This window comes from Branchiostoma lanceolatum, chromosome 10 (genome assembly GCF_035083965.1).
Source record: "Branchiostoma lanceolatum isolate klBraLanc5 chromosome 10, klBraLanc5.hap2, whole genome shotgun sequence".
NCBI classification, from domain to species: domain Eukaryota; kingdom Metazoa; phylum Chordata; class Leptocardii; order Amphioxiformes; family Branchiostomatidae; genus Branchiostoma; species Branchiostoma lanceolatum.
This window is the reverse complement of record NC_089731.1, coordinates 17,458,506-17,479,174: the sequence shown is the minus strand read 5'-3', so window position 1 is coordinate 17,479,174 and position 20,669 is coordinate 17,458,506. Positions and strand designations below refer to the sequence as shown.

The 20,669-nt window shown below is 41.4% G+C and overlaps 1 protein-coding gene across 5 annotated transcripts; it reads right to left on the bottom strand.

Moving 5' to 3' along the window:
* Nucleotides 1-538: 538 nt before the first annotated feature.
* LOC136443167 (uncharacterized) lies at nucleotides 539-17,508 on the bottom strand. 5 transcript variants are annotated; one of them, XR_010757086.1, is made up of 6 exons: nucleotides 17,326-17,508; nucleotides 4,233-4,428; nucleotides 3,651-3,731; nucleotides 3,164-3,245; nucleotides 934-1,236; nucleotides 539-695 (listed from the first exon to the last, which is right to left on the bottom strand). XR_010757086.1 is itself a non-coding variant. In XM_066440287.1 (5 exons), the coding sequence occupies exons 2-4, from the start codon at nucleotides 4,403-4,405 to the stop codon at nucleotides 945-947; spliced, it is 339 nt and encodes a 112-aa protein (XP_066296384.1). In that variant the 5' UTR covers nucleotides 4,406-4,428; nucleotides 17,326-17,483; the 3' UTR covers nucleotides 539-695; nucleotides 934-944. The 5 variants fall into 5 exon arrangements, 2 of the variants coding, with proteins under 2 accessions (XP_066296384.1, XP_066296385.1); XR_010757085.1 differs by lacking the exon at nucleotides 3,164-3,245 and having other exon boundaries at nucleotides 17,326-17,485; XR_010757084.1 differs by lacking the exon at nucleotides 3,164-3,245 and having other exon boundaries at nucleotides 3,604-3,731; nucleotides 17,326-17,480.
* Nucleotides 17,509-20,669: the final 3,161 nt, after the last annotated feature.

Sequence of the window (20,669 nt, the reverse complement as noted above, 5' to 3'; positions counted from 1 at the left end):
GTTGTGCAGGCTCTGCGCAGCGCTGGTTGGGCCGTGTGTACAATTGTGCCTGATTTGGTAAAAAAATGCAGACACAAACTAGAGAGGCAACATTTGCGGGCAAATGCAAAATGTTTACCTTCGCATAGTCTAGCCTGCCATTCATACTTCTACAAAGGTACTTTGGAGGGATGGGTAAGAGAATATTTTGCCTTTGCTCATATTGCAAGACTTTCATAAAGATACTACTGGAGTGCCATTCATTGAATAGTTTGGATGTTCTTAGCCCCAACAAGGATGAATGTCAAATGATTCACTCAGCACACACTCTCACTCTCACCATCAATGTAATTAAGAGGAGAGATACAAGCACAAGTCATGTACACTTTGAATCTTCTTGACAGGTTTAATCAAACAATTTGAAATCTTACATTTTGTCTTCTCTCACAATCTTATTACTTTTTAGTACATACAAAAATGCAAATACAAAAACTGTAAATACAAGAAAAATGGAAGTACAAAAAATATGCAAGCTGAAATAATATACACTTTGAGTCTTAACTATGTGAGCCAAACAATCTGAAGCTTAATAATTGTTATCAAAATTTGCAAAGCTGGTGTCCTTCTGCGCAGCTGCAGCTTGCTGGGACCTCCCCATGCAGTTTCTCATGGAGACATGGACCACGTTCTGCCTCTCTTCTCTAGATGGGTCCAATCTGGAGGACAGAAACAGGAGTGAGGTTTGAGGAAAAGAAGCATTCAGGATAAAAAAACATAGGTTAATCAGTCTCTTTGAAGTTAAAGAAACAATCAACATCATGTGCACCCTTTGCTGTTGACCCAACAACTTACACTTGACATCACCTTTTCTCTAGATCTAAAACACATGTTTACTGGTGTTTTAACAGAAAACAATTCTATTTTTATTTCCTTGTTATATTAGCACAAGCATACCTGCTGTATGTTCAAACTGCTTGAGCACGATCTTCTGACTGCTTAACCACTTAAAAGAAAAGGAAAATTATGGTTACTGACAATGATGCAGTGGTGGAGAACTCTAAATATGGAATTTCATGCTTTCAAAAGGAAAAATGAGTTGAAACATGACAATAAGAGTGAAAAAGATATATTACATGAGATCAAGATACAAGATTACAAATATAGAATCTATAATATAAAGAAAAAGTTAAGAAAAAAAACCGCCTGATATATTTTCCAAGGTACTTTAAGGTGCTCTTCGAACAGAAGAATGGTCTCCTAAAAGAAAGGGAAAAAAAGAAGAGATTAGATCATTGTTTAAAAGTGACTACCTATTGTTATCCTTGTGCATTCCGTTTTTTTCTTCTTTTTTCATTTCCTCTATCCCAATCACAGGGAGAGCTATTTTTCCTTCCTCAACCACAAGCACAGGGGAGAGCTCTTTTTCCTTCCTTTGTAACACCAGGAACCCCCTTACCCACCCCTAACCTTAGGGGTGGGTAAGGGGGTTCCTGTTTCACCAGGAACCCCCTTACCAACCACTGAGGTTAGGGGTTGGCAAGGGCGGAGTGGGTACGACTTCATGTCCCCTCCCCCTTGCATACCCTGTTTGTTCAGCTTTGACCAAACAGGATTACCAAGGCCAGAGCTGGTGATGATCCTTATGTCGCCAGGAACCCCCTTACAAACTCCAAACCTCAATGGTTTCTTGGTAAGGGGGTTCCTGTTTCGCAAGGAACCCCCTTACCAACCACTGAGGTTAGTGGTTGGCAAGGGCGGAGCGGGTATATATGACCCTCCCCCTCGCATACCCTGCTTGTTCAACATTGAGTTTGACCAATCAGAGTATGCAAGGCCAGACTGGCGACTATCCTTTTTTTTTGCACCAGGAACCCCCGTAGGCGGAGCGGGTTATGCCTCCTCTCCCTTGCCCACCTAATACGGTTGGCAAGGGCAGAGCTGGTGCATATCCTCATTATGATAACAAAGTAAGGAATTTTTTTCTATTCCATCGCCTTTTCACAGGTTATTGCAGCATCACTGATACAGCGAACAATACACAGCATCATGGTAACTGTAAAATGTCTGTATGACCCCACAGCTTACATTTGATGGCACTGGTGAAATGTAAACATGGTCAATAAGGGTTCCTTTCATGGTTGTAGGATCTTCCACCAACTGTTCGAAATCCTTTGTCACAAAGAAATTCAGAATCTTTTTGTTGTCTTCCCCTGAAATCAAGTTCTCGTTAAAGTCCCCAAGAAAGATTGTAGTATTTCGTTTCACCGTGGCCAGGTGCTGCATCAATTTCTCAAAATTGCATATGAATACATCTTTTTTCACATTGGGTGGCCTGTAAATAGGTACAATGAGAATTTCCACTCCCTCAGCAGACATACGCATAACCACACATTCAAGGCGTATGTCACTTGGAATAGGTATTTCAGAACATCTGTACCCATCACGGACATAAACTGCCACTCCTCCATGAGGGGAACTTGTTGTCATAGAGTCTGCCTCACAAACACGTCTCCTGTCTTGACGAAACACAGTAAAGTTTTCTAGCTGCACCTGAGAAGACTGCACATCACCAGATAGCCATGTCTCAGTCAAGCATATTATATCAGCTTTGGGCAACAGGTGGATTTCAGACTTTTAAAGTGGCCTACCAGGCCTTCAGTATTGTGGTGGACAATATTTAGGACCCTATTGCTTTCAGATCTGTCATCAATATTTATGAACGGGTCACATCTAAACTGTAAGTGCCTCATACTTTTGACCGCCTCCTCTACTTGCTCATCACAGTAGATAGAGTCCTGCTTGTAGTCGGTAATGTAGAGCCCACCTATTGAACAAACCCTACTTAATGCCACATACGACATACCTGATGCGAAAGCCTTTTTCATGGAGACAACCGCTTTAGGAACAGTCATGCCCTGCACTTTGTGTGTCGTACATGCCCAGGCTAGCTTCAACGGGATTTGGTGACGTGTAACATTGCGTATGTTTTTCAAGGTGCTCTCGATCTTCCGCAAGCGGTCTGCTGCAAGGAACTGCTCTGCTTGTTCTGCTTTTGTTTTTTGCATGTGGCGATAGTGTTGAAACCTTGACATATTCCTCGACTGCTCTAAGCTCATTACATCTGTGGCAATGTCATAGTGATTTCTATCTGTATTCCGAAGATAGATACCAGAGCTATACCCACCATCTGACAAGTAAGTGTCCTCTCTTACAGTTCCTGTTGGAGAAAATTTCATCCATCTCCCCCCTCCCTTGTACCACAGTAACTATAGACAAAGATAGGTCTTCTAAGCATTGAAGCCATGCAGTAGATTTCAATATCAGTTGCCCATGTACCATCAAAATGCATTTGACTGGTTACTATGTAATCAGTCATGGACAGTCCTGTAGGAAGGAAAAGCCTGCAAAAAGCATGAGGTAGTATCTGCATGTGTGCAACTAACAATGACCTGAGCGCAAGATGGTATTCCTCAATTCCAAACATTGCATATGAGATTGCTTTGAAAAAACAATTCCCCAATCCCCCAATACTTTTCACATTGAATGGACACTCTAGGGGAACGCTATTTTGTCCGGGGGGCAAGGGGGACTCATGCAACGCTGCAACAGGAATGCCCAACTGACCTGATAATGTGAACTGGTCAGTCTGAGTCAAAGGGGAAAACACAAACCCTCCACCAGCATTTGCTCCTGTCTCCTGCACATCTGGGGACCACTGCCTTTGCTGGCCTTCGTTTCCCTTTGATGCCTTCCTAGAATGGAAAAATTAGATGGTAATAACATTGGTTGCAATGCACGAGTGTACACTTATTTAGAAACGTGATAATTAAGTATCTACAAACTCAAAGCCCTGGATCTTGTGGAGGACTTCTGCCATTCAAAAGCAATTCACACCTACAAGTACTAAAATGAACATTGTACATAAGTTAAATTGATGTTTAACATGGATACAGTAGTCAAAATTGCCCCAAAAGACCACCCAGGGGATTTTTAAAAAAATGTATTTTTGAACAGGCAGTCTTATCTACACTTTCAACATGACAGAGACAATCGGTTCCCATATCCAAGTTCTACTGATCCCAACAAATTGCAAATCACTGAACATATTTGATAACAATAATGTTAAAAGATTCATCTTAACGATAATGTTCAAGATTCATCTTGTAACATAGGAACCAATATATTGCAAAGTACTCTAACAGGATAAAGAGCTGATTTCTGATAACAGGATAAAGCTGATTTCTGATTTTCACCTTTCCTTGGGTCCAGGATTCTCCTCCACATCCCCCGCTAGCTTCAGCATTAGTTGTGACATGACAAGCCACACCAGCAAACATGAGGCCTCTGCCCAACAGCGCAAAGAGCCATGTGCAGGATTGCAGAAGCAGCCTATCCTCGCCCTGTATGTAGCCAGGTCGACCCCCATCCTGGTTGCCACTGGTCACCTACCTGTGGTAAATTTTCAATATGAAGTTAATCAGAGTTGTGCATACATATTTCCATTTGAGTCATGTAAAATAGGAACACTTTTCCTCTGCCTCATCATGTTAATATGTTTCAGTTATCTTCAGACATGTAGCCAAGGCCCCATCCAATGTCATCATCCATCACGCACACCGGTGTTATGGTGTAGGCACTTAGTTTGCGCATGCGCACTAAGCGCCTAGAACAGCGCCCCCGTGCCAGACCCGCGCCGAGCACGGTTCCCGGGAACCAGGCGGTTTCACAATAGCGCTTGCTCCCTTTGACCCCGCACGTGACATGCATATCCGGGTCAAAGGCGCTTGATATTTCAGATGCGAGATGGCAACGAAGGAAAGAAACGTGCCACTGTCAAAAAAGGCTGAAAAACGTGCAATTTCTCCGTCAAAATCTCCTTGTTTCCCGTACGAGAGTGGATGAGCGTCTCCGGCATTGAACTCCCGACGCAGGTAAGGTATATTGATAATTAAAAGGCTTTGTGCAATTTTTTGTGAGTCCAAATGTAATGTAGCAGCTAGACGAATAGTTGTGACATGTGCCTGTGATTTTTTTTTCTTGCAAGTGTTTTTCTCAGTTGAGGAGTATTTCGGCGAGATGACGTTTTGCCACGGCATTGACGTCATCGTGTCTTAGTTTTTTCGTGTACATTCGGAGAGAAAAGTCTTCTTCTTTTTCGACATGAAGGTCCATAGCTGATAAACTTCGATAACAGGGAGGAAAAATAACATTGCCACTCTAAAATGTACAGTCAACACTGCAAGCCAGAACTATCACGTACGGTAGTTCATTATTACATAAGCCTGGGCAGATTGCCGAGCATCCAACATCGCTCCGAAATCACGCCATCTTCTGAGTCTACCCAAAGTGTACTACATGTATATCTATATGTAGTCTAGGATAAGATAAGAATAGCTCTACTTTAGCTACAATTTATATACTGCAGGGTACATTTTTCTTGTAATATCATAAATTCCTTTATGTTCTTATTTTGCCACTGAAATCTATATTTCCACTGGTATGTAACTTACAACAACCTGACATATAGTTTTGTTATTGTATCATGTTTTTTTTTTTTCTCTAGCTATACATTGCCACAAATTACTCTCTCACCAATGCATCAAGCATTTGTGGCATAACAGGGATATTTCAAATTCAAGTCAACCACCATAACTCAATTGCGACACCCTGTAACTGTGAGGGAGTCAATAAATCCATGGCCAATTTCTTCAACTAGTTTGTAGAGCACACATATTCGACTTGAATTTTGATACCATCTTACTTCCCTTACATTGCTCACATAACCTTAGTTATAGACAGTACAACTGTTGATCATGCCCCACCTGGTCATTGATGGAATAACAATATGTCGCCCAATATCTTAGAATATCCCTGCCCTTTACTAAGATTAAGCTAGATTTTTTGATTAAATAAAACCTGACTTCTGTAACAGAACCCTTAGTTCGATCACGCATGCACAGTACTACCATACACTGATACAGTTGCGTAGAGAAAAGCCCTTTGTAGAAGTGTACATTGTGGAGTGAACAGGTCCAATAAAACGCACACATAAAGTACGGGTTACTAAGCAACAGCAACAATAACAAAAGTTCTGTTGGAGGCAGGGTTTTTTCAATTTACTTAGGATGGTTTGAATAGATAAAATCATCAATATAGGTGTTAACTAGCTAAAGGTAGTCGTAACTCACTACTAACTGTCAAGCGCCATTCGATTATAGTTTATCAGACGGATGTACTTCAACTACTTGCAAACATCTCTCTAATGTTAAGATAGCCTTGAACACTGCTGTATACAGTTACTAGTTGTACACAGCTTAGCTTACTGTCTCCCGCGCTCCCATCGTTCACTTTCCCCCAATAATACGCTGAGCTTTGACAAGATTTCAACTAAACCAAAAGATAATTGATTTTTATATAAATCACCCCCCTCCCCATATGGATTTCGCCATTCTGTTAACGTTACAGTTACATCATGTTTACTTTTATCAAATGCTCCACTGTGATCTTCTGTTGTCAACCCACTTTCAAAACATTGAAATTTGTGCGAAGCCACCTACATGCAAAATGGGAAAATTTACAGTTTCTAATAAGACCAAGGAGGTTGCTAAGACACAAAATCAAGATTCTCATGCCGCTGTTTCATTTAATAGACATTCTTCATTGTTAATTGTAGTACACAGTCTTTACTGAAGCCAAGAAAATGCAAACAACCATGGCATTGTTTCCCCAATATATAAACACTAGGATTTTTCCCATTTTTCAAGTGAACGACTTCAGGCCCGGGCATCTGTATTTGCAATTCTGTAAATGGCTGGTATATTTAACTGCCCCTTCACAGGCACACAGCACAACACTCGGAAACACTACTGTTAAAGACTGAAATGAGAACAAGAGTGCACATTTTCATTTGTCTTGATCAAACAATGTCCCCAAGTTGCTTTATATACACACATGCATGGAGCAAATCGCACAAATCTGCCAACTTTGTCTTTCTTGGCCGTCATTGGATTAAGCCTAATTACTACAAATTCATACACATGGCCATTTTAGTCTGTACACTTCAAAAAGCTTCTATTATATATACAGGTATAAACAGCCCTACTAAAGAATGGCAGTCTCTGCCAAATGAATAACGTCGGTAAGCTGACTCAGTTCTATTTAACTATGTACAGGATAATTTGTACAGCATTAGATTAGGGGCAAGACATGTGCTGTATTTGTTATTATATATTTATTTTAGAATTTAGCTCTGCTTACCATATTCATATCTTAATATCAGTGAGCTTTTTGAAAAATCCATATAGTTAGAAAGCATCATATAGGTCTTGTGCTTTACTTCTTGTTGTAAATTCTGGAATATATAACAACCAAATTACTATGTATTTGTACATAAAAGTTGGGAGACCAGTTGATAAGGCAGGAAGGGTGAAATATGACTTAACGATACTGAGATTAGATATGAATCTCCTAAAGATGTGCCCTACACGCGTTAGTTAGTAGCTTTCCTGGGATTGGGAGCTGGGATCCCTCCTACACGTGTAGGGCACATCTTCAGGAGATGCCGTTCTAGGGTCACTTTCAGACGTTTTGTCTCGTCCCGAATACCCCCTGTGGCCCTTTGAATATTATTGAACTGGGCATGTGTGGTTTCAATCCCTTGCTCGCCAAAGAATCCTAGCCCGAATCCGCGACGCTGCATCCAGGGTACTGTATGCACCTCTAGGAGGTGCATCTTGATTGGCACAGTGCCTTGGGGGAACGATGTACGATAGAAAGACATTAAGTCTTTTATGCTGCGGTCTGTAAAAAAAGGAGTAATAACTTTGTTAATTCAAGTCTGTGTGATTTGGCTATATAGAATAATTTCTTATTTCCTGAAATATCCTCTGTAACAATATCATTCGACGGATGGATGGATGGATGGATGGATGGTCATTTAACATATTATGTCCATTCAAAAATGAATTGTTGGATAAAAGTGACTTGTCGTTTAAAACTGGGGAAAATCTAAGATGTAATTACTTGTACTGTTGTATATGTACATGATGTACCAGCTTTTCAAATAGAGCATTCCTTACCTAATGAAGAGATGTCCTCATCACTAACAGGTTTGGCGTGGGAGTACTTGGAGTGGCATTCAGCAAACAAGGTGAACAGTCTCTCGTACCTGTCCTGCAAAGCTCTGGCCCTTGTGAAGACAGCAAGGGGCATGTCCTGCTGTTCTACCAGTTGCTGTGCCTTGCTCGTTGCGATGGACGTTAACCTTTTGATAGGGGCTTCCTACAAGGAGCAGTAAGGTAACTTTTGCTTTATACTTCATGTTATCATGAGTGAAATGAGATAGCAGCTTGTTGTTGCTCTTTCTCACAAATATATGACATATAAAAGCCAATAGTTTATCATAAGCAAAACAATTTGCTTAGGTAAGAATGACAATTGATGATGTAAAACCTTAGTAGCCTGCCCCTACCTACAAACTCAGTCATTGGTATTCCAAACAAGGCTTTAAGTACATGCGTATAGAAAAGTTATTGTTACCTTCAGCATAGTGTTAACGTGGTTTCCGACGAACGCCTGTGAGTGGTAAGACTGACGCCTTACATTGAATTCCTTTAGGACTGGGTCTAGCAGGCTGCCTAACGGCCCAGTGGACAGCTTCAGTTCACCCTTCTTTCTCACTTCTTCAGCCTTTGATGTCTGCAGCAGAAATTGCATTAAATTGATAGATTGTCTTAACTCTAGATCTAGTATTGACAACCGATATAACCTCCCATTTGTGAGAGATGATATGCCTGAACAATATTATACATAGTAATATAATGTTTATATGATACATCTAACACCTCTGTGCATACAGAAAAAGATTTCACATGCTATTAGGTAATTGATATAAGATAGTAATGTTATTTTATGATAACATTAACTCTGTTGTTTATATTGTTTCACCCTCCCCCCACCACTGTAGGTACAGTCAAAAGGAACAGATTTAGATGCCATGTCAATACTTTATGACACAATGAGATTGTATTTTCCATCCGGTATAGTAATACCACAATTATTGATTAATTAATTCATTGAATCATACCAGTTCTTCCTTTTGCTTTTCCAGCTTTTGGTACTTAAGCTGTAAGGAAAGGACATGGAGCGTGTCGTCTTGGCCCTGCAAGAAAGCCCAGCCCAACAGATTTTCCATCTCTAACATCTCCTCCCACACTTCATCCCTCTCTCTTTCCAGGTGGCTGGCCTCCTCCACAGACTCGATGTACTTGGCTAGGGTGTGAAGGTCTGGGTCGAGCAGGGTCTCTCCGCGGTCTACATCGGGGTCATCAAGGAAGGCTCTCGAGAGGTAGGTGCCCATCACGATATCCAAATCGCGCAAGTCATTCTCCAACAGGCGGAAGAACTTATGGAAAAGTCCCAGGGAGATGTGCAGAGCAGGGATGCATACCTAAGATGAAATGAGGAATAAGTTGTCAGTTTAGCGTCTCCAGATGATAGAGCTGCATACCAGTGCTTGGAACTGGTACTGTAGATATTTTCAGTACAGGTATAAGCACCTGGAACATTGATCTGACCAGTGCTATGCTTGACTAAACTTAATCTCACATATATATTTTTCTTAATATTATGACTTTTCTACAACAAAGATGAAAATTTAGCACTTGCCAATGGCAAAAACATTGTCTGGGCACGGGATTTGGAGTCTGTGCAATGTGTGATTGATTTGTATCATTGCGATATGTAGTTTTTCAGGTACGACCTCTAGGGAGACCTGTACCCCTAGCCTACTGGTATCACAGTATGTAATGTTTATGCCCTATACCAGATAACATTTAGGAGAAGCTACACTGTAACTTGTCAGTAAGTGTTAAACATTGAAACATATAATGAGAAAACAATACCTGATCGATTGGAATGGCCAGCATGTGTGGGGCAATCACATTGCCATGCAGCTTAGCCTTCCTAATGTCACCTCCTTCTCTTTGGAATGACTCGTAATCGGAAGTCATTGATGTGAGGGTCCGTTTATCCGGTGCCTCTACATCTTGATCTTCTGCAGACTTCTGCATATCTACCCTGCGCACTTTGCACCACAGACATGGATGAGTGCCTGTATGGGACAAGTGAGGATAGGTAAAATAGGTTTTAGAACTACAATTTATGGAGACCATTCACAATTCTAGTAACAACAAGATGACTAGGTGTAATTTGGAATAAGATACATACACAAAATAAGAATGTCAAATGTAATACTGTAAATGCATTTAAGTTTGAACGGTTTTTATTTCTGTCTAAGACCAAAATGGAGTGTTTGCGGCGGCGCTATAGTTACATATTGCTACAGTATTGGACAACAATGTTCGTGGTGCTTTTAAGTTTTCAGTTAAACTGTTGCCGCAATAACCGCAAACATAAAACCACTGGGGACATTTCTGCATTTACAGTAAATACTTATAATTGCCATTTGCAGTAATTACTATTCAATACCACTGTGTTTTCTCATATTTTTCAAGAAGAAATATTTTAGGATAGAAATTGAATATACATTATGGTCACTCGTCTGTTTGATGCATGAATTAACAAATTTTTGCAATCTTATAATGTATAATGTGCAAAATTTTACCAGATACCAGATCTCTAAATATATTTCCACATTCTGATTACTGATTTGTACAAAAACGTACTCTTACCGCACGCTCCAGATAGGCCATACCACACTGAGAGGATGGCGTAGTCTCCAGCGACAAAGATCCTCAACTTCTTGACACTGCCATCGGGGGAGCTGAAAATCAAGGTAGAAATCCTCAACTTTCATAGGACCTGGTATAACTATGTTATCATGTTGTTGTCCATGCAATATATCAACCTCAAGTTAAATGACTGTGTATCTCTGTTATATTGTATCTGACCCATACCTCTTCCCTCATGACGTCAATGAAAAGCGGCCTGCATGCCGATTTGAGCTTATCAAGAGTAAACAAAGGTTCAAACAAACAAACAATGAATATGAGACTTATGATGTCAAAACTTACGTCCATGCCGATCCAGCCAGCTCCCCTACTTCAAGGCAGAGATCCCTGGTGGCAGCAGCCAGGTTCTCTCTGCTGTCCTTGCCATTGAAGGCAAGGAAGACTGTTGTCCTAGAGTTGGGTTGGGGCTGGTTAAGGATTTGGTATCCCATTTTGAATAGGTTCCCCCCGTGATCCCCCAGTACCTTCAGCCAGATCTCGTCTTGATCAATCTTTCCCTCATACCATGTGAGATCCCTATCGACAACAGAATAGTCTGTGTTAGAAATAATTTGACAAAAAATTGCTAGATTTATTTCACTTGCTACCTTGAACATTGTGAGTTGGTTTTCTTAGTTGTCAATATGTCACAGATTCATGCTTCATGGATCAGGTGAGGACTTGCATATCTAGGTCTTCTTTTATGTTTATCATTCAATATCAGTCACCAGGGATCTCCCTAGAAATATAGAGCAGGATGGGGGGAGGGTGCCAGGCAAAGGATAAGTGCCGCGACGGGGGAGGTCTTGAGGGGTGCGCACACCTTTCAAAAGGAGAGTGGCCATTGCATTTTGGCTTTTTCAGACATAATGGAAGTCATTTCCTGCAACTTCAGCTTTACATATTAAATTTCCAGTTTTGAGCAAAATTACAGGCTTTGCTGGGTAAAAATTTGAAAAAATACCCTAACTTTGAAAATCAACAGGATGGAGCTGGGATTAGAACAGGATGGAGGAGTGCCACTGTACCATTATTTAGGGAGATCCCTGAGTCACTGGTACATGTATAGTAATGAAACTGTCATTAGATTTTAAAACTTGCTGTCATGATGATGTTCAACATGATACAACACAAATTGTGATCTATTTTATGATGTTTGAAGTTGGTTGTATTAGACAACCATAAGATATGTACTAATTGATCTCCTTTACTCACCCTTCTCTGGCTATTCTCTCTATGCTGTCATGCACTGAGAGCGGCAGGTTGTTGACCTTGGCACAAGGCCTGAGCTCAACAACTTTATCGTCCCCCTTCCCCTTCACTACCAGGGGGATCACTTCAGCCTCCACCTGCTGCTTCTCCAGCATACCCGCAGCTACTCTCCTGGAGCTCCTCTCGCTCTCAGTAACAATTTGATATCCACTCAGCCATCTGCATAGCAAAAATGTACTCTGATGAATACCTAAACATTTAGACACACAAGGTTGCTGCATATTGGGTACATAGGAGTGTAATAAATCCTATACCTGACAACATTGTTTGTAGCATCTCACATCCTAGAGTAGCACCCAAATTTGTATTGGGTCTGCTGTGGGATGAGACAGCTGGGAAAATGTTATCCTTGAGTTGATCAGATCATAACTGTCAGGATGTGTGGGATTTTTCCAACTTAGTCTCTTGCAACAAAGCATATTTTTCATGTAGATGTTGTAATGCAGGTATGAAATGATATTTGAGACAAACCTTTTCAGATGCCTTGTCTGCCTCCAGGTCAGACCCAGATCTATGGTGGCTGACAGCAGATGACCAGATGGGATTCTTATGGTATCCAGCTTGAGGTCTCGGAGGGTGGTCATCAGCTCATCCCTCGACACCGCCTGTAGGTCGTTCACCAGCTGTGCATGCTCTTCATTCCCACTGGCGGTGACACGTGCAACCCGCAGCTCACCTCTTCTCCTCCTGTTGGTAGTTGCACTGGCCTCCGTTGTTTTTTTTCTCGCCTTGGTGATTTTCACAAGGGTGATGGGCTGAAATTTGATAAACAGATGACATCATTGGTGTATATAATGGTTCACCCACCTGACTGTCCAAAAAAACAGCTTTATTTGTTGTATAATAAACGTGTGATTGTATCATTTGATTGTAACATGAATGTACATGTACATGCTGGAGTGTGCAATCAAAATTTCTTTTTGTTTTCATGCTTTGTCAAAATAGATCTACTGAAACCTTAATGTTTCTATTCCTTGCTATGTTCCTCTCAAAAAGTATATTCTATTTGCTTGTCCTACATGAATGATCATTAAGTACTAAGATTCATTAAGTCATTAATTTTCCTTGTTATGTTTTGTATTACATACCTGTCCTCCTGTCTTGCAAGTGATGGTATTCCCATCAGGTGAGGCAGCAAGCTGCCTCCTCACCAGGGGTAGAAGTAACTCACTCTCCCATGGCTGTATGCTGGGCCCAGCATCTGTGAGCCTCTGAAGCAGAAGCTTGACGGCCGCAGATGGGGAGGGAGTAGCCGAAGATGAGGAGGGGATAGCTGAAGATGAGGGGGGGATAGCTGAAGATGAGGAGGGGATAGCTGAAGATGAGGAGGGGATATCAGAAGATGAGGAGGGGATAGCTGAAGATGAGGAGGGGATAGCTGAAGATGAGGAGGGGAAAGCTGAAGATGAGGAGGGGATAGCTGAAGATGAGGAGGGGATAGCTGAAGATGAGGGGGGGATAGCTGAAGATGGGGAGGGGATAGCTAAAGATGAGGAGGGGATAGCTGAAGATGGGGAGGGAGTAGCTAAAGATGAGGAGGGGATAGCTAAAGATGGGGAAGGGATAGCTGAAGATGGGGAGGGGATAGCTGAAGATGAGGAGGGGATAGCTGAAAATGAGGAGGGGATAGCAGAAGATGAGGAGGGGATAGCAGAAGATGAGGAGGGGATAGCAGAAGATGAGGAGGGGATAGCAGAAGATGAGGAGGGGATAGCAGAAGATGAGGAGGGGATAGCAGAAGATGAGGAGGGGATAGCTGAAGATGAGGAGGGGATAGCTGAAGATGAGGAGGGGGTAGCTGAAGATGAGGAGGGGAGAGTAGCAGCACACTCTGATGGCAGCTCCTGTGCCCCAGCAGGCACACAAGCCATCTCTGAAGACAAGTCTCTGACCTGGAAATAAGAATAGTTATAGTCTTGTGAATGTGATATCACATCTGACACAGTACCAAAGGCAAGAATAATGTTTGGTAGTTCCAAAGAATGCAAGTAATGTAAGCCTTGTAAATCTCTATGTCTCATGGCATTTCCTGGCAGCTGTCATATGTGAATTGACTTTTATGCAGGATACTTTCATTATGTGTATCTTTATGCATGCCCTTAGTCTCGTTTATTAAACATTGTAATTCTCTTTCTCTTCATTCTACAGTGATGTATTGACAAGTACTTTTCTGCCCTGTATTTTGTTGAGGACATTGTTTAACCTTTATGTATAATTATTAAAGAGCAACATTATAGAATAGATCAAAGACATATGTAAAGACAGGTATTCTTTTAGTATTTACTATAATACAATAATATCAGTAAAACAACTTTGTAAAGCCAAAACAACTTTATTATTGGCTGTATTGGTTGTTTTGTTTTTAAATCTAAAAAAAGTTACAAGAAAGCAAACATGAGAACAAACATCAAATGATTCTTGTAAGAAAATTATTGAGGTTATCTGTCATTAATTGAAATTGCGGCCAGAGGAAATAAAAGCATCTGAATATCTACATGTGTTATCATCTGACAGACTGGTTTGTGTATGTGCTGTGTTGTCAAACATCACTTACCCTGCGTCTCTTCGTGGGGGGCGCGTACTCAGGGTGAGATGTAATACGTGCTGATTTGTCGGCAGTGCTGTTGCACGACGAACATATCTGGGCTGATGGTAACTCCCCGGCCCCCATAGCCTGGAAAACTGAAAGTAGCCGCTTGGGGCACCCTATCATGGTGGATGAATGGCTGCCCGTAGGTGGTATCGGGCAGCAGCACCGTGTTGCCGGGGCTCGCCGCCTGGCCTTATCATAGTGGACTCGGCACAGGCGGCTCCCGAGGGGAATCCCCAACTTCCTGCATGTTGGGGAGTCGACGTTGATGACCCTGCCGTGTTGGCAGCCGTCGGACCGGCGGGTTTTCCCCCGGAGGAAGCAAAGCCTCTCCATCCCCTACAGACACTTCCGGGTTTACGAATTTTGCCGCCCCGCGAAAAGCAGTAAGGAGAGTTGCAATGTCAATCGGAGAGGGCGCGGGGATTTCCCCTTACCAGTAACCAATAGTCTCATAAAAACATGTACTTTTACTACATTCCCATTGATAGATAGTAAAGGGATTCATTCTGACGCGAAGTTGTTGAGGTTATGTTTTATTCACCAATAATCATGTCAAAACTGCAACCAAAACACGTAGCGTCGTCTGGGTCGCTAGGCACCTTTAACCCTTGACCGTATGACCTGCTTACAATCAGCTGAGTGATTGCTTACCCGATACTTCACATAATAAATATGTTTCAGCCAGTCCTTTGTGTATTGCACGTTTAAGACCTTTCCCTCGCTGCGTATGCCGCGCGGCTAGTGTAGAACAATGTTAATACGCCGAAGGTTAGCTTATTTACGTGTGGTGGTCAACGTTGCATCAAAATCCTGTGCGTTGCACGTGATTTTTGTTGAGACATAGGTATGTAGGAACTAGTACACCGGTTTTTATCCTTAAATATCGGAAATATTTCTTAAACGGGCCAAGTTAGGAAAGGATGACGTATTTCAGTAAAGATTCTTGTAAGAGGTTGGAATTTTCCATTGAACCTTATAGCAATGGTTTATACTTAATACACAGTTAACAGTATTTTATTTCGATCACTCACACCCAGGACTCTGCAACAAGTTAGTTTAAATGGTGAAATTTAGCTGACATGATATTGCAATTATGCTGTATATTTACTTTTGCCCGCTACAACCGGGCGCGCCGCAGGCTCAGAACGTAAGCACGTGTTCTATTGCGCCTGCGCGAACTTAGTGTTCGATTTCTAGCATTTCAGAACACCGGTGCGCAAGAAGGGAACAAATTTTGGTGTTCGTACCGAAGCCGTAATGTACCATAAGACCTCTCATAACATGAATACGGCTGGAAATTGCATAAACTGTACACTGATTGAGCATATCCTAGCACATCAGGCATCATCCATAAGTCTCCTTTGTACTGATAATGTGCACACAGACCAAGATCATTAACCCCTGTATGCACATCCACTATCGAAGTCTTGATGTCCTGAGCATCGATGATAAGGCCTGTCTCTTGCGCAAGGACAGAGACAATGTAATCCATGGGATTCTGGGTCGGCCATGCTCGAAGGAGGATATCAAGACAGGGCTCAAAATCAGTATCATTGGCATCATATGCAAAACTGTTACCCATCACTTCAATGTCTGCTGATGACTCAAACCCACTCACAATAGCATATACATCATAATCATCATAAGCTACTCTTAGATTTAGTGCTTCTGATTCTATATCTTCAAAGGGCATTCGCCATGGCGTTGCAGAACCAGGCTTCTGCCACAGGTGGAAAATGGTTTTGGTATTCCACACACTGTTCAGTGGAACGGCACTTCCTTGAATACCAGGGGGTAGCTGGGCAAGTGCATTGTGACTGTACACAGAGGCCATGCAGGAGTGCTGTAACAAAGAGCAGCTGCTCCACAGTGGGGAGATGTCCTTCAGATCTGGGTCTGGTTCCATTCTGAACTTTCAACTGGCAAGCACAATGCGACCACAGCCTGAAAACAAGTAAGCCTGGTTCAGGACACGGAAAATGTCAGCACTCATTCACTGCTACATTCACTGATAGACGTGTATTCTCTTTCTAACTACCTTTGGCACGGAATTTCTTATTGTCACATGGGCCAAATCACTGGCTATTAAAGGTATCTTCATGGTCCTGACAAGTCGACAAATCTCATTGAGTGCACTACATTATAAGGGAATCAGACTTGGCCTAATTACTGTTCAACATTTGGTGTTTGTGTTTATTCATAGACTTGTTTCTTTTATTCAAATAAATACGTTGCATAATTTGTACAGATCCGAAAAATATCACAGCTAAAAATTAACTATAAAAATCTAAACAAACAAAAATTATTCTAAAAAAAAGTCGGCCCAACTTCTACCACATCGAACGTTGATAACAGGCCGATTGTTCCGATCGTGACTATTTAATATGACCTAAAATAAAATCGCATCAGTGTTTCCGCGAGTTACGGTAAGCTTCTGTTGCCGCCATCTTGGCCATGCGACCAAAACAACGACTACGTATCCGTATGTTTTGACGTCGCTAGACAACCCGTTACCCATGGATACAATATGGCGTATGTCGACCGTTTCGCGCCTTTAGCCTAGACCTTTTCATTACCCTGTCACCACAAAATCCAATGGGAAAATAGGAAAACGAAAAAAATAGAAGGATGAAAAGCTACAACTGCAACCATGTACGCTGACAGCAAGGGAACCTCATTGTTACCAACAAAGTATTTTATCCTGTCAACCAAAACGATTAAACTTTGGCGGGAAAATAGAAACGAACCTACCTCAGTACCTGAAAAAGTTCCCTGATATCCTCGACTAAAAAAATCAGAGAGGGGGGGGAGGTTAAATATACTCGGCAACGAACCTTTCCGACAAATGTAAAGACGGATTAATCTGACGGATCTATGAAAAGTGAATATTCAAGGTGAATATTTCAGTTAAATCTTGAAATCGAAAAATTCAGTGAAGCGTTGACAGAATACGACGTCCACTGAAAAAAAGGCTCATTTGCATAGGCCATGACGTGAGCTTTTTCTGCCAATCACAAGCCACGTCGAGTCGAAATCCCGCTGCAATGCCGGGGTTATAGGAGGCGTTATATTACTATAACCACACATATTGTAGTCTTTTCTCAGATACAAATTGTACGAGTTCATGTATTACTATTCAAGTCTTTTTGTGACACAACATTTTACCGACTTTGGCGAGCTTGCATTTTCAATCAAAAGAAACTTTCTAATCGGTCTCTCCACGGAACCCCCTTGCGTGACTTGGTCGAATCTAACTCGCCCTGACGCGGGTATTCATAAGCCAATCAGATCTCCTGATTCTTGGACACTCTGCTCATCAAATCTTCGCGCCAAAAAACGACACTTTTGCATTTTTGCATGGCGACGAACGTAGTTGTAGTGGAGCAATACATGCAAGGTGGGTTTTCATACACGTTCAGCTGATTCTTTTTCCCTTTATCTTTTCCCCTTTATCTTTTCCCTACATTACCAGTAACGGAGCTGGTGCAAGCAATTGCTATACGACGTCCTTTGCAAATGTGTAATAATATTCAGCCGCGGTAGCGTTTTCGTGTTCCCCAAGCAATTCTTGACATTGATGAAAGGTCAACTTGTAACGTTACAAATTACATATTGTTTGTGTCCTGAAACGTAGAGCTGAACATGAATGACAGGTCGGACAAGATGGACATGGAGGAGGCGGAAAGGATTCTGGGCAGCAGCGACGAGTATGTATTCATTACATTTGTCTAGATACACTAATGTTACCCTTGGTTGACTTCCCCTTTCAACTGTATTGATGTATGAAATGTTGCAGTTTAGTTCAGTCACGACTCATTATTCAAAATTGACTTTCAACTTCAAATTTCATCGCAAGATACCACAACCCTGAATATCAAACGTGTTGCCATTCTATTGGTGTGTGACCTATACTTTTTGAATTGAGCAAATATGTAGAATATGAGGCTATAACCTCGAATACTTTTGGCTCCGCCAAAGATTCAGTCCGTAAAGCAGCTCTCCCTGGCGCCCAAGGTTATATTGCACCATCAAGTAAGCTAAAAATATATCAGTGCGCAGTTATTTGCACAAACATAAATTTCATTTCCAAACCGCACTGTATGGCTACAATTATGGCTGACACTATCTGAAAAGGTTGGGACTTTGTTTTGACTTGCAATTTGAAGATATTGCATTATTGAGACAGACAGCATGTCGGTAAGAAAATAACTTATGCTATACCCATATCTTCCATGTGCTTCCCTGAATGGAAATTGCAGTGAGGACAAAGATCGTCCAAAGTGAGTATGGTCTTTTCCACATATTTAACTTAGGCCACAGCAAGTAAATTTTATGGATGACATCCTCCGCAGACTCCAAAATTAATGAGATAGGGCGAAAAAAAAACAAGGCGGGCCAAAAAAACAAGATTCCTATATTTTCAAATTTTGAGATCATAAGTCTTGTTAAACAAGAATTGAGGCGACGAAATATGATATCATGACCAACAGGTCTCTTATTCCTGTATTCAACCAATGAGGTTTAATATATAATATAAAACCTACTTGATTTAATGTAAACATGTTCTTGTAGATGTGTATACATCTCAATAGACTAACTACAACAAATGCAGAAAAGAGCTTGTTGTACCATCATCTGAAGCAACTACACTGGGAATTCATATGCGATGAAACACCTTGTGTATACAGCTCAATTAACTAGACCCCCCCCCCCCCATTATTTATATAATGTCCTTGCTAGAACAAATGCAGAAAACAGCTTGTTATCATACCATCATGGGCAGGAACTACACTGGGTATTCATATGCAATGAAACACCTTTGACTGTCAACGTTTACAACATATTTGCCAATTTTTGGCATGTTGACCACCGTCGGAGGGCAATGAAATTTCTTGTTTTTTATTTCGAAATCAGGCCAAAATTAATGAGCGCGCTGATGTCATCCATAAAAATTACTTGCTGTGGCCTTACATACAAATACTCGCGTTTCGGTGCGGGTTCGAATCCTGTGGCTAGGACACTGTTCTACTGGCTTTTTTGTGTTTTTTCAATTGCTCTGACTTGCAATTTGAAGATATTGCATTATCGAGACAGACAGCATGTCGGAAAAAAAATAACTTACGTCATACCCATATATCTTCCATGTGCTTCCCTGAATGGAAATTGCAGAGTCAACAACACACCTAGCTATAGGCCTCCGACTCGTCCGAGGTGAGTATGGTCTTTTCCACATACAGTATTTAACTTACATACAAATACTCGCGTTTTGGTGCGGGTTCGAATCCTGTGGCTAGGACACTGTTCTACTGGCTTTTTTTTTGTTTTTTTCAATTGCTCTGACTTGCAATTTGAAGATATTGCATTATCGAGACAGACAGCATGTCGGTAAGAAAATAACTTATGCTATACCCATATCTTCCATGTGCTTCCCTGAATGGAAATTGCAGAGTCAACGACAACGGTCCGCCGAGGTCAGTATGGTCTTTTCGACATATTTTACTTACATACAAATACTCAGTCATTGTACCAACATATAATGAAATGAAATCAATATTGTTGAAATTCAATGAAATGTTGGGACGTCTTCAGAATTCTTATGATTCAAACTCTTTTCATGCACCACAGAAGCCCGTGGCTGAAAGAAACGGAACCGTAAGTATTAAATGTATCTTATTATGCTGCATTAAAACAACCCACGTAGATTCAATACACCTGATTCATATTTTGACTTTTCATTACATGTGAATACTGTAAATGCAGAAATATTCGCGGTGGTTTTATGTTTGCGCTTTTCACAGTGACCTCCTCCGCACAAACTTAAAGCAACAGCAAACTTTTGCCCATCTATGACTGTAGCGCTACTGTTGTTTCAACCGTTATCTTAAAACCAACGCAAACACTCCATTCTCTTCCTACCGCGAAATAAAAACCACACAGACTTAAATGCATTTACAGCATTAGCATACTTTTTACGCTCACATGTTCATAATTTTCCTTTTCAAACTGCCTGGCTGTAAGCAGAGCAAAACGCCAGCGTGACGTGTTTGAAGAAGATGAGGAGTAAGTTTGTGTCTGTCATCACAAGAGATAGGATG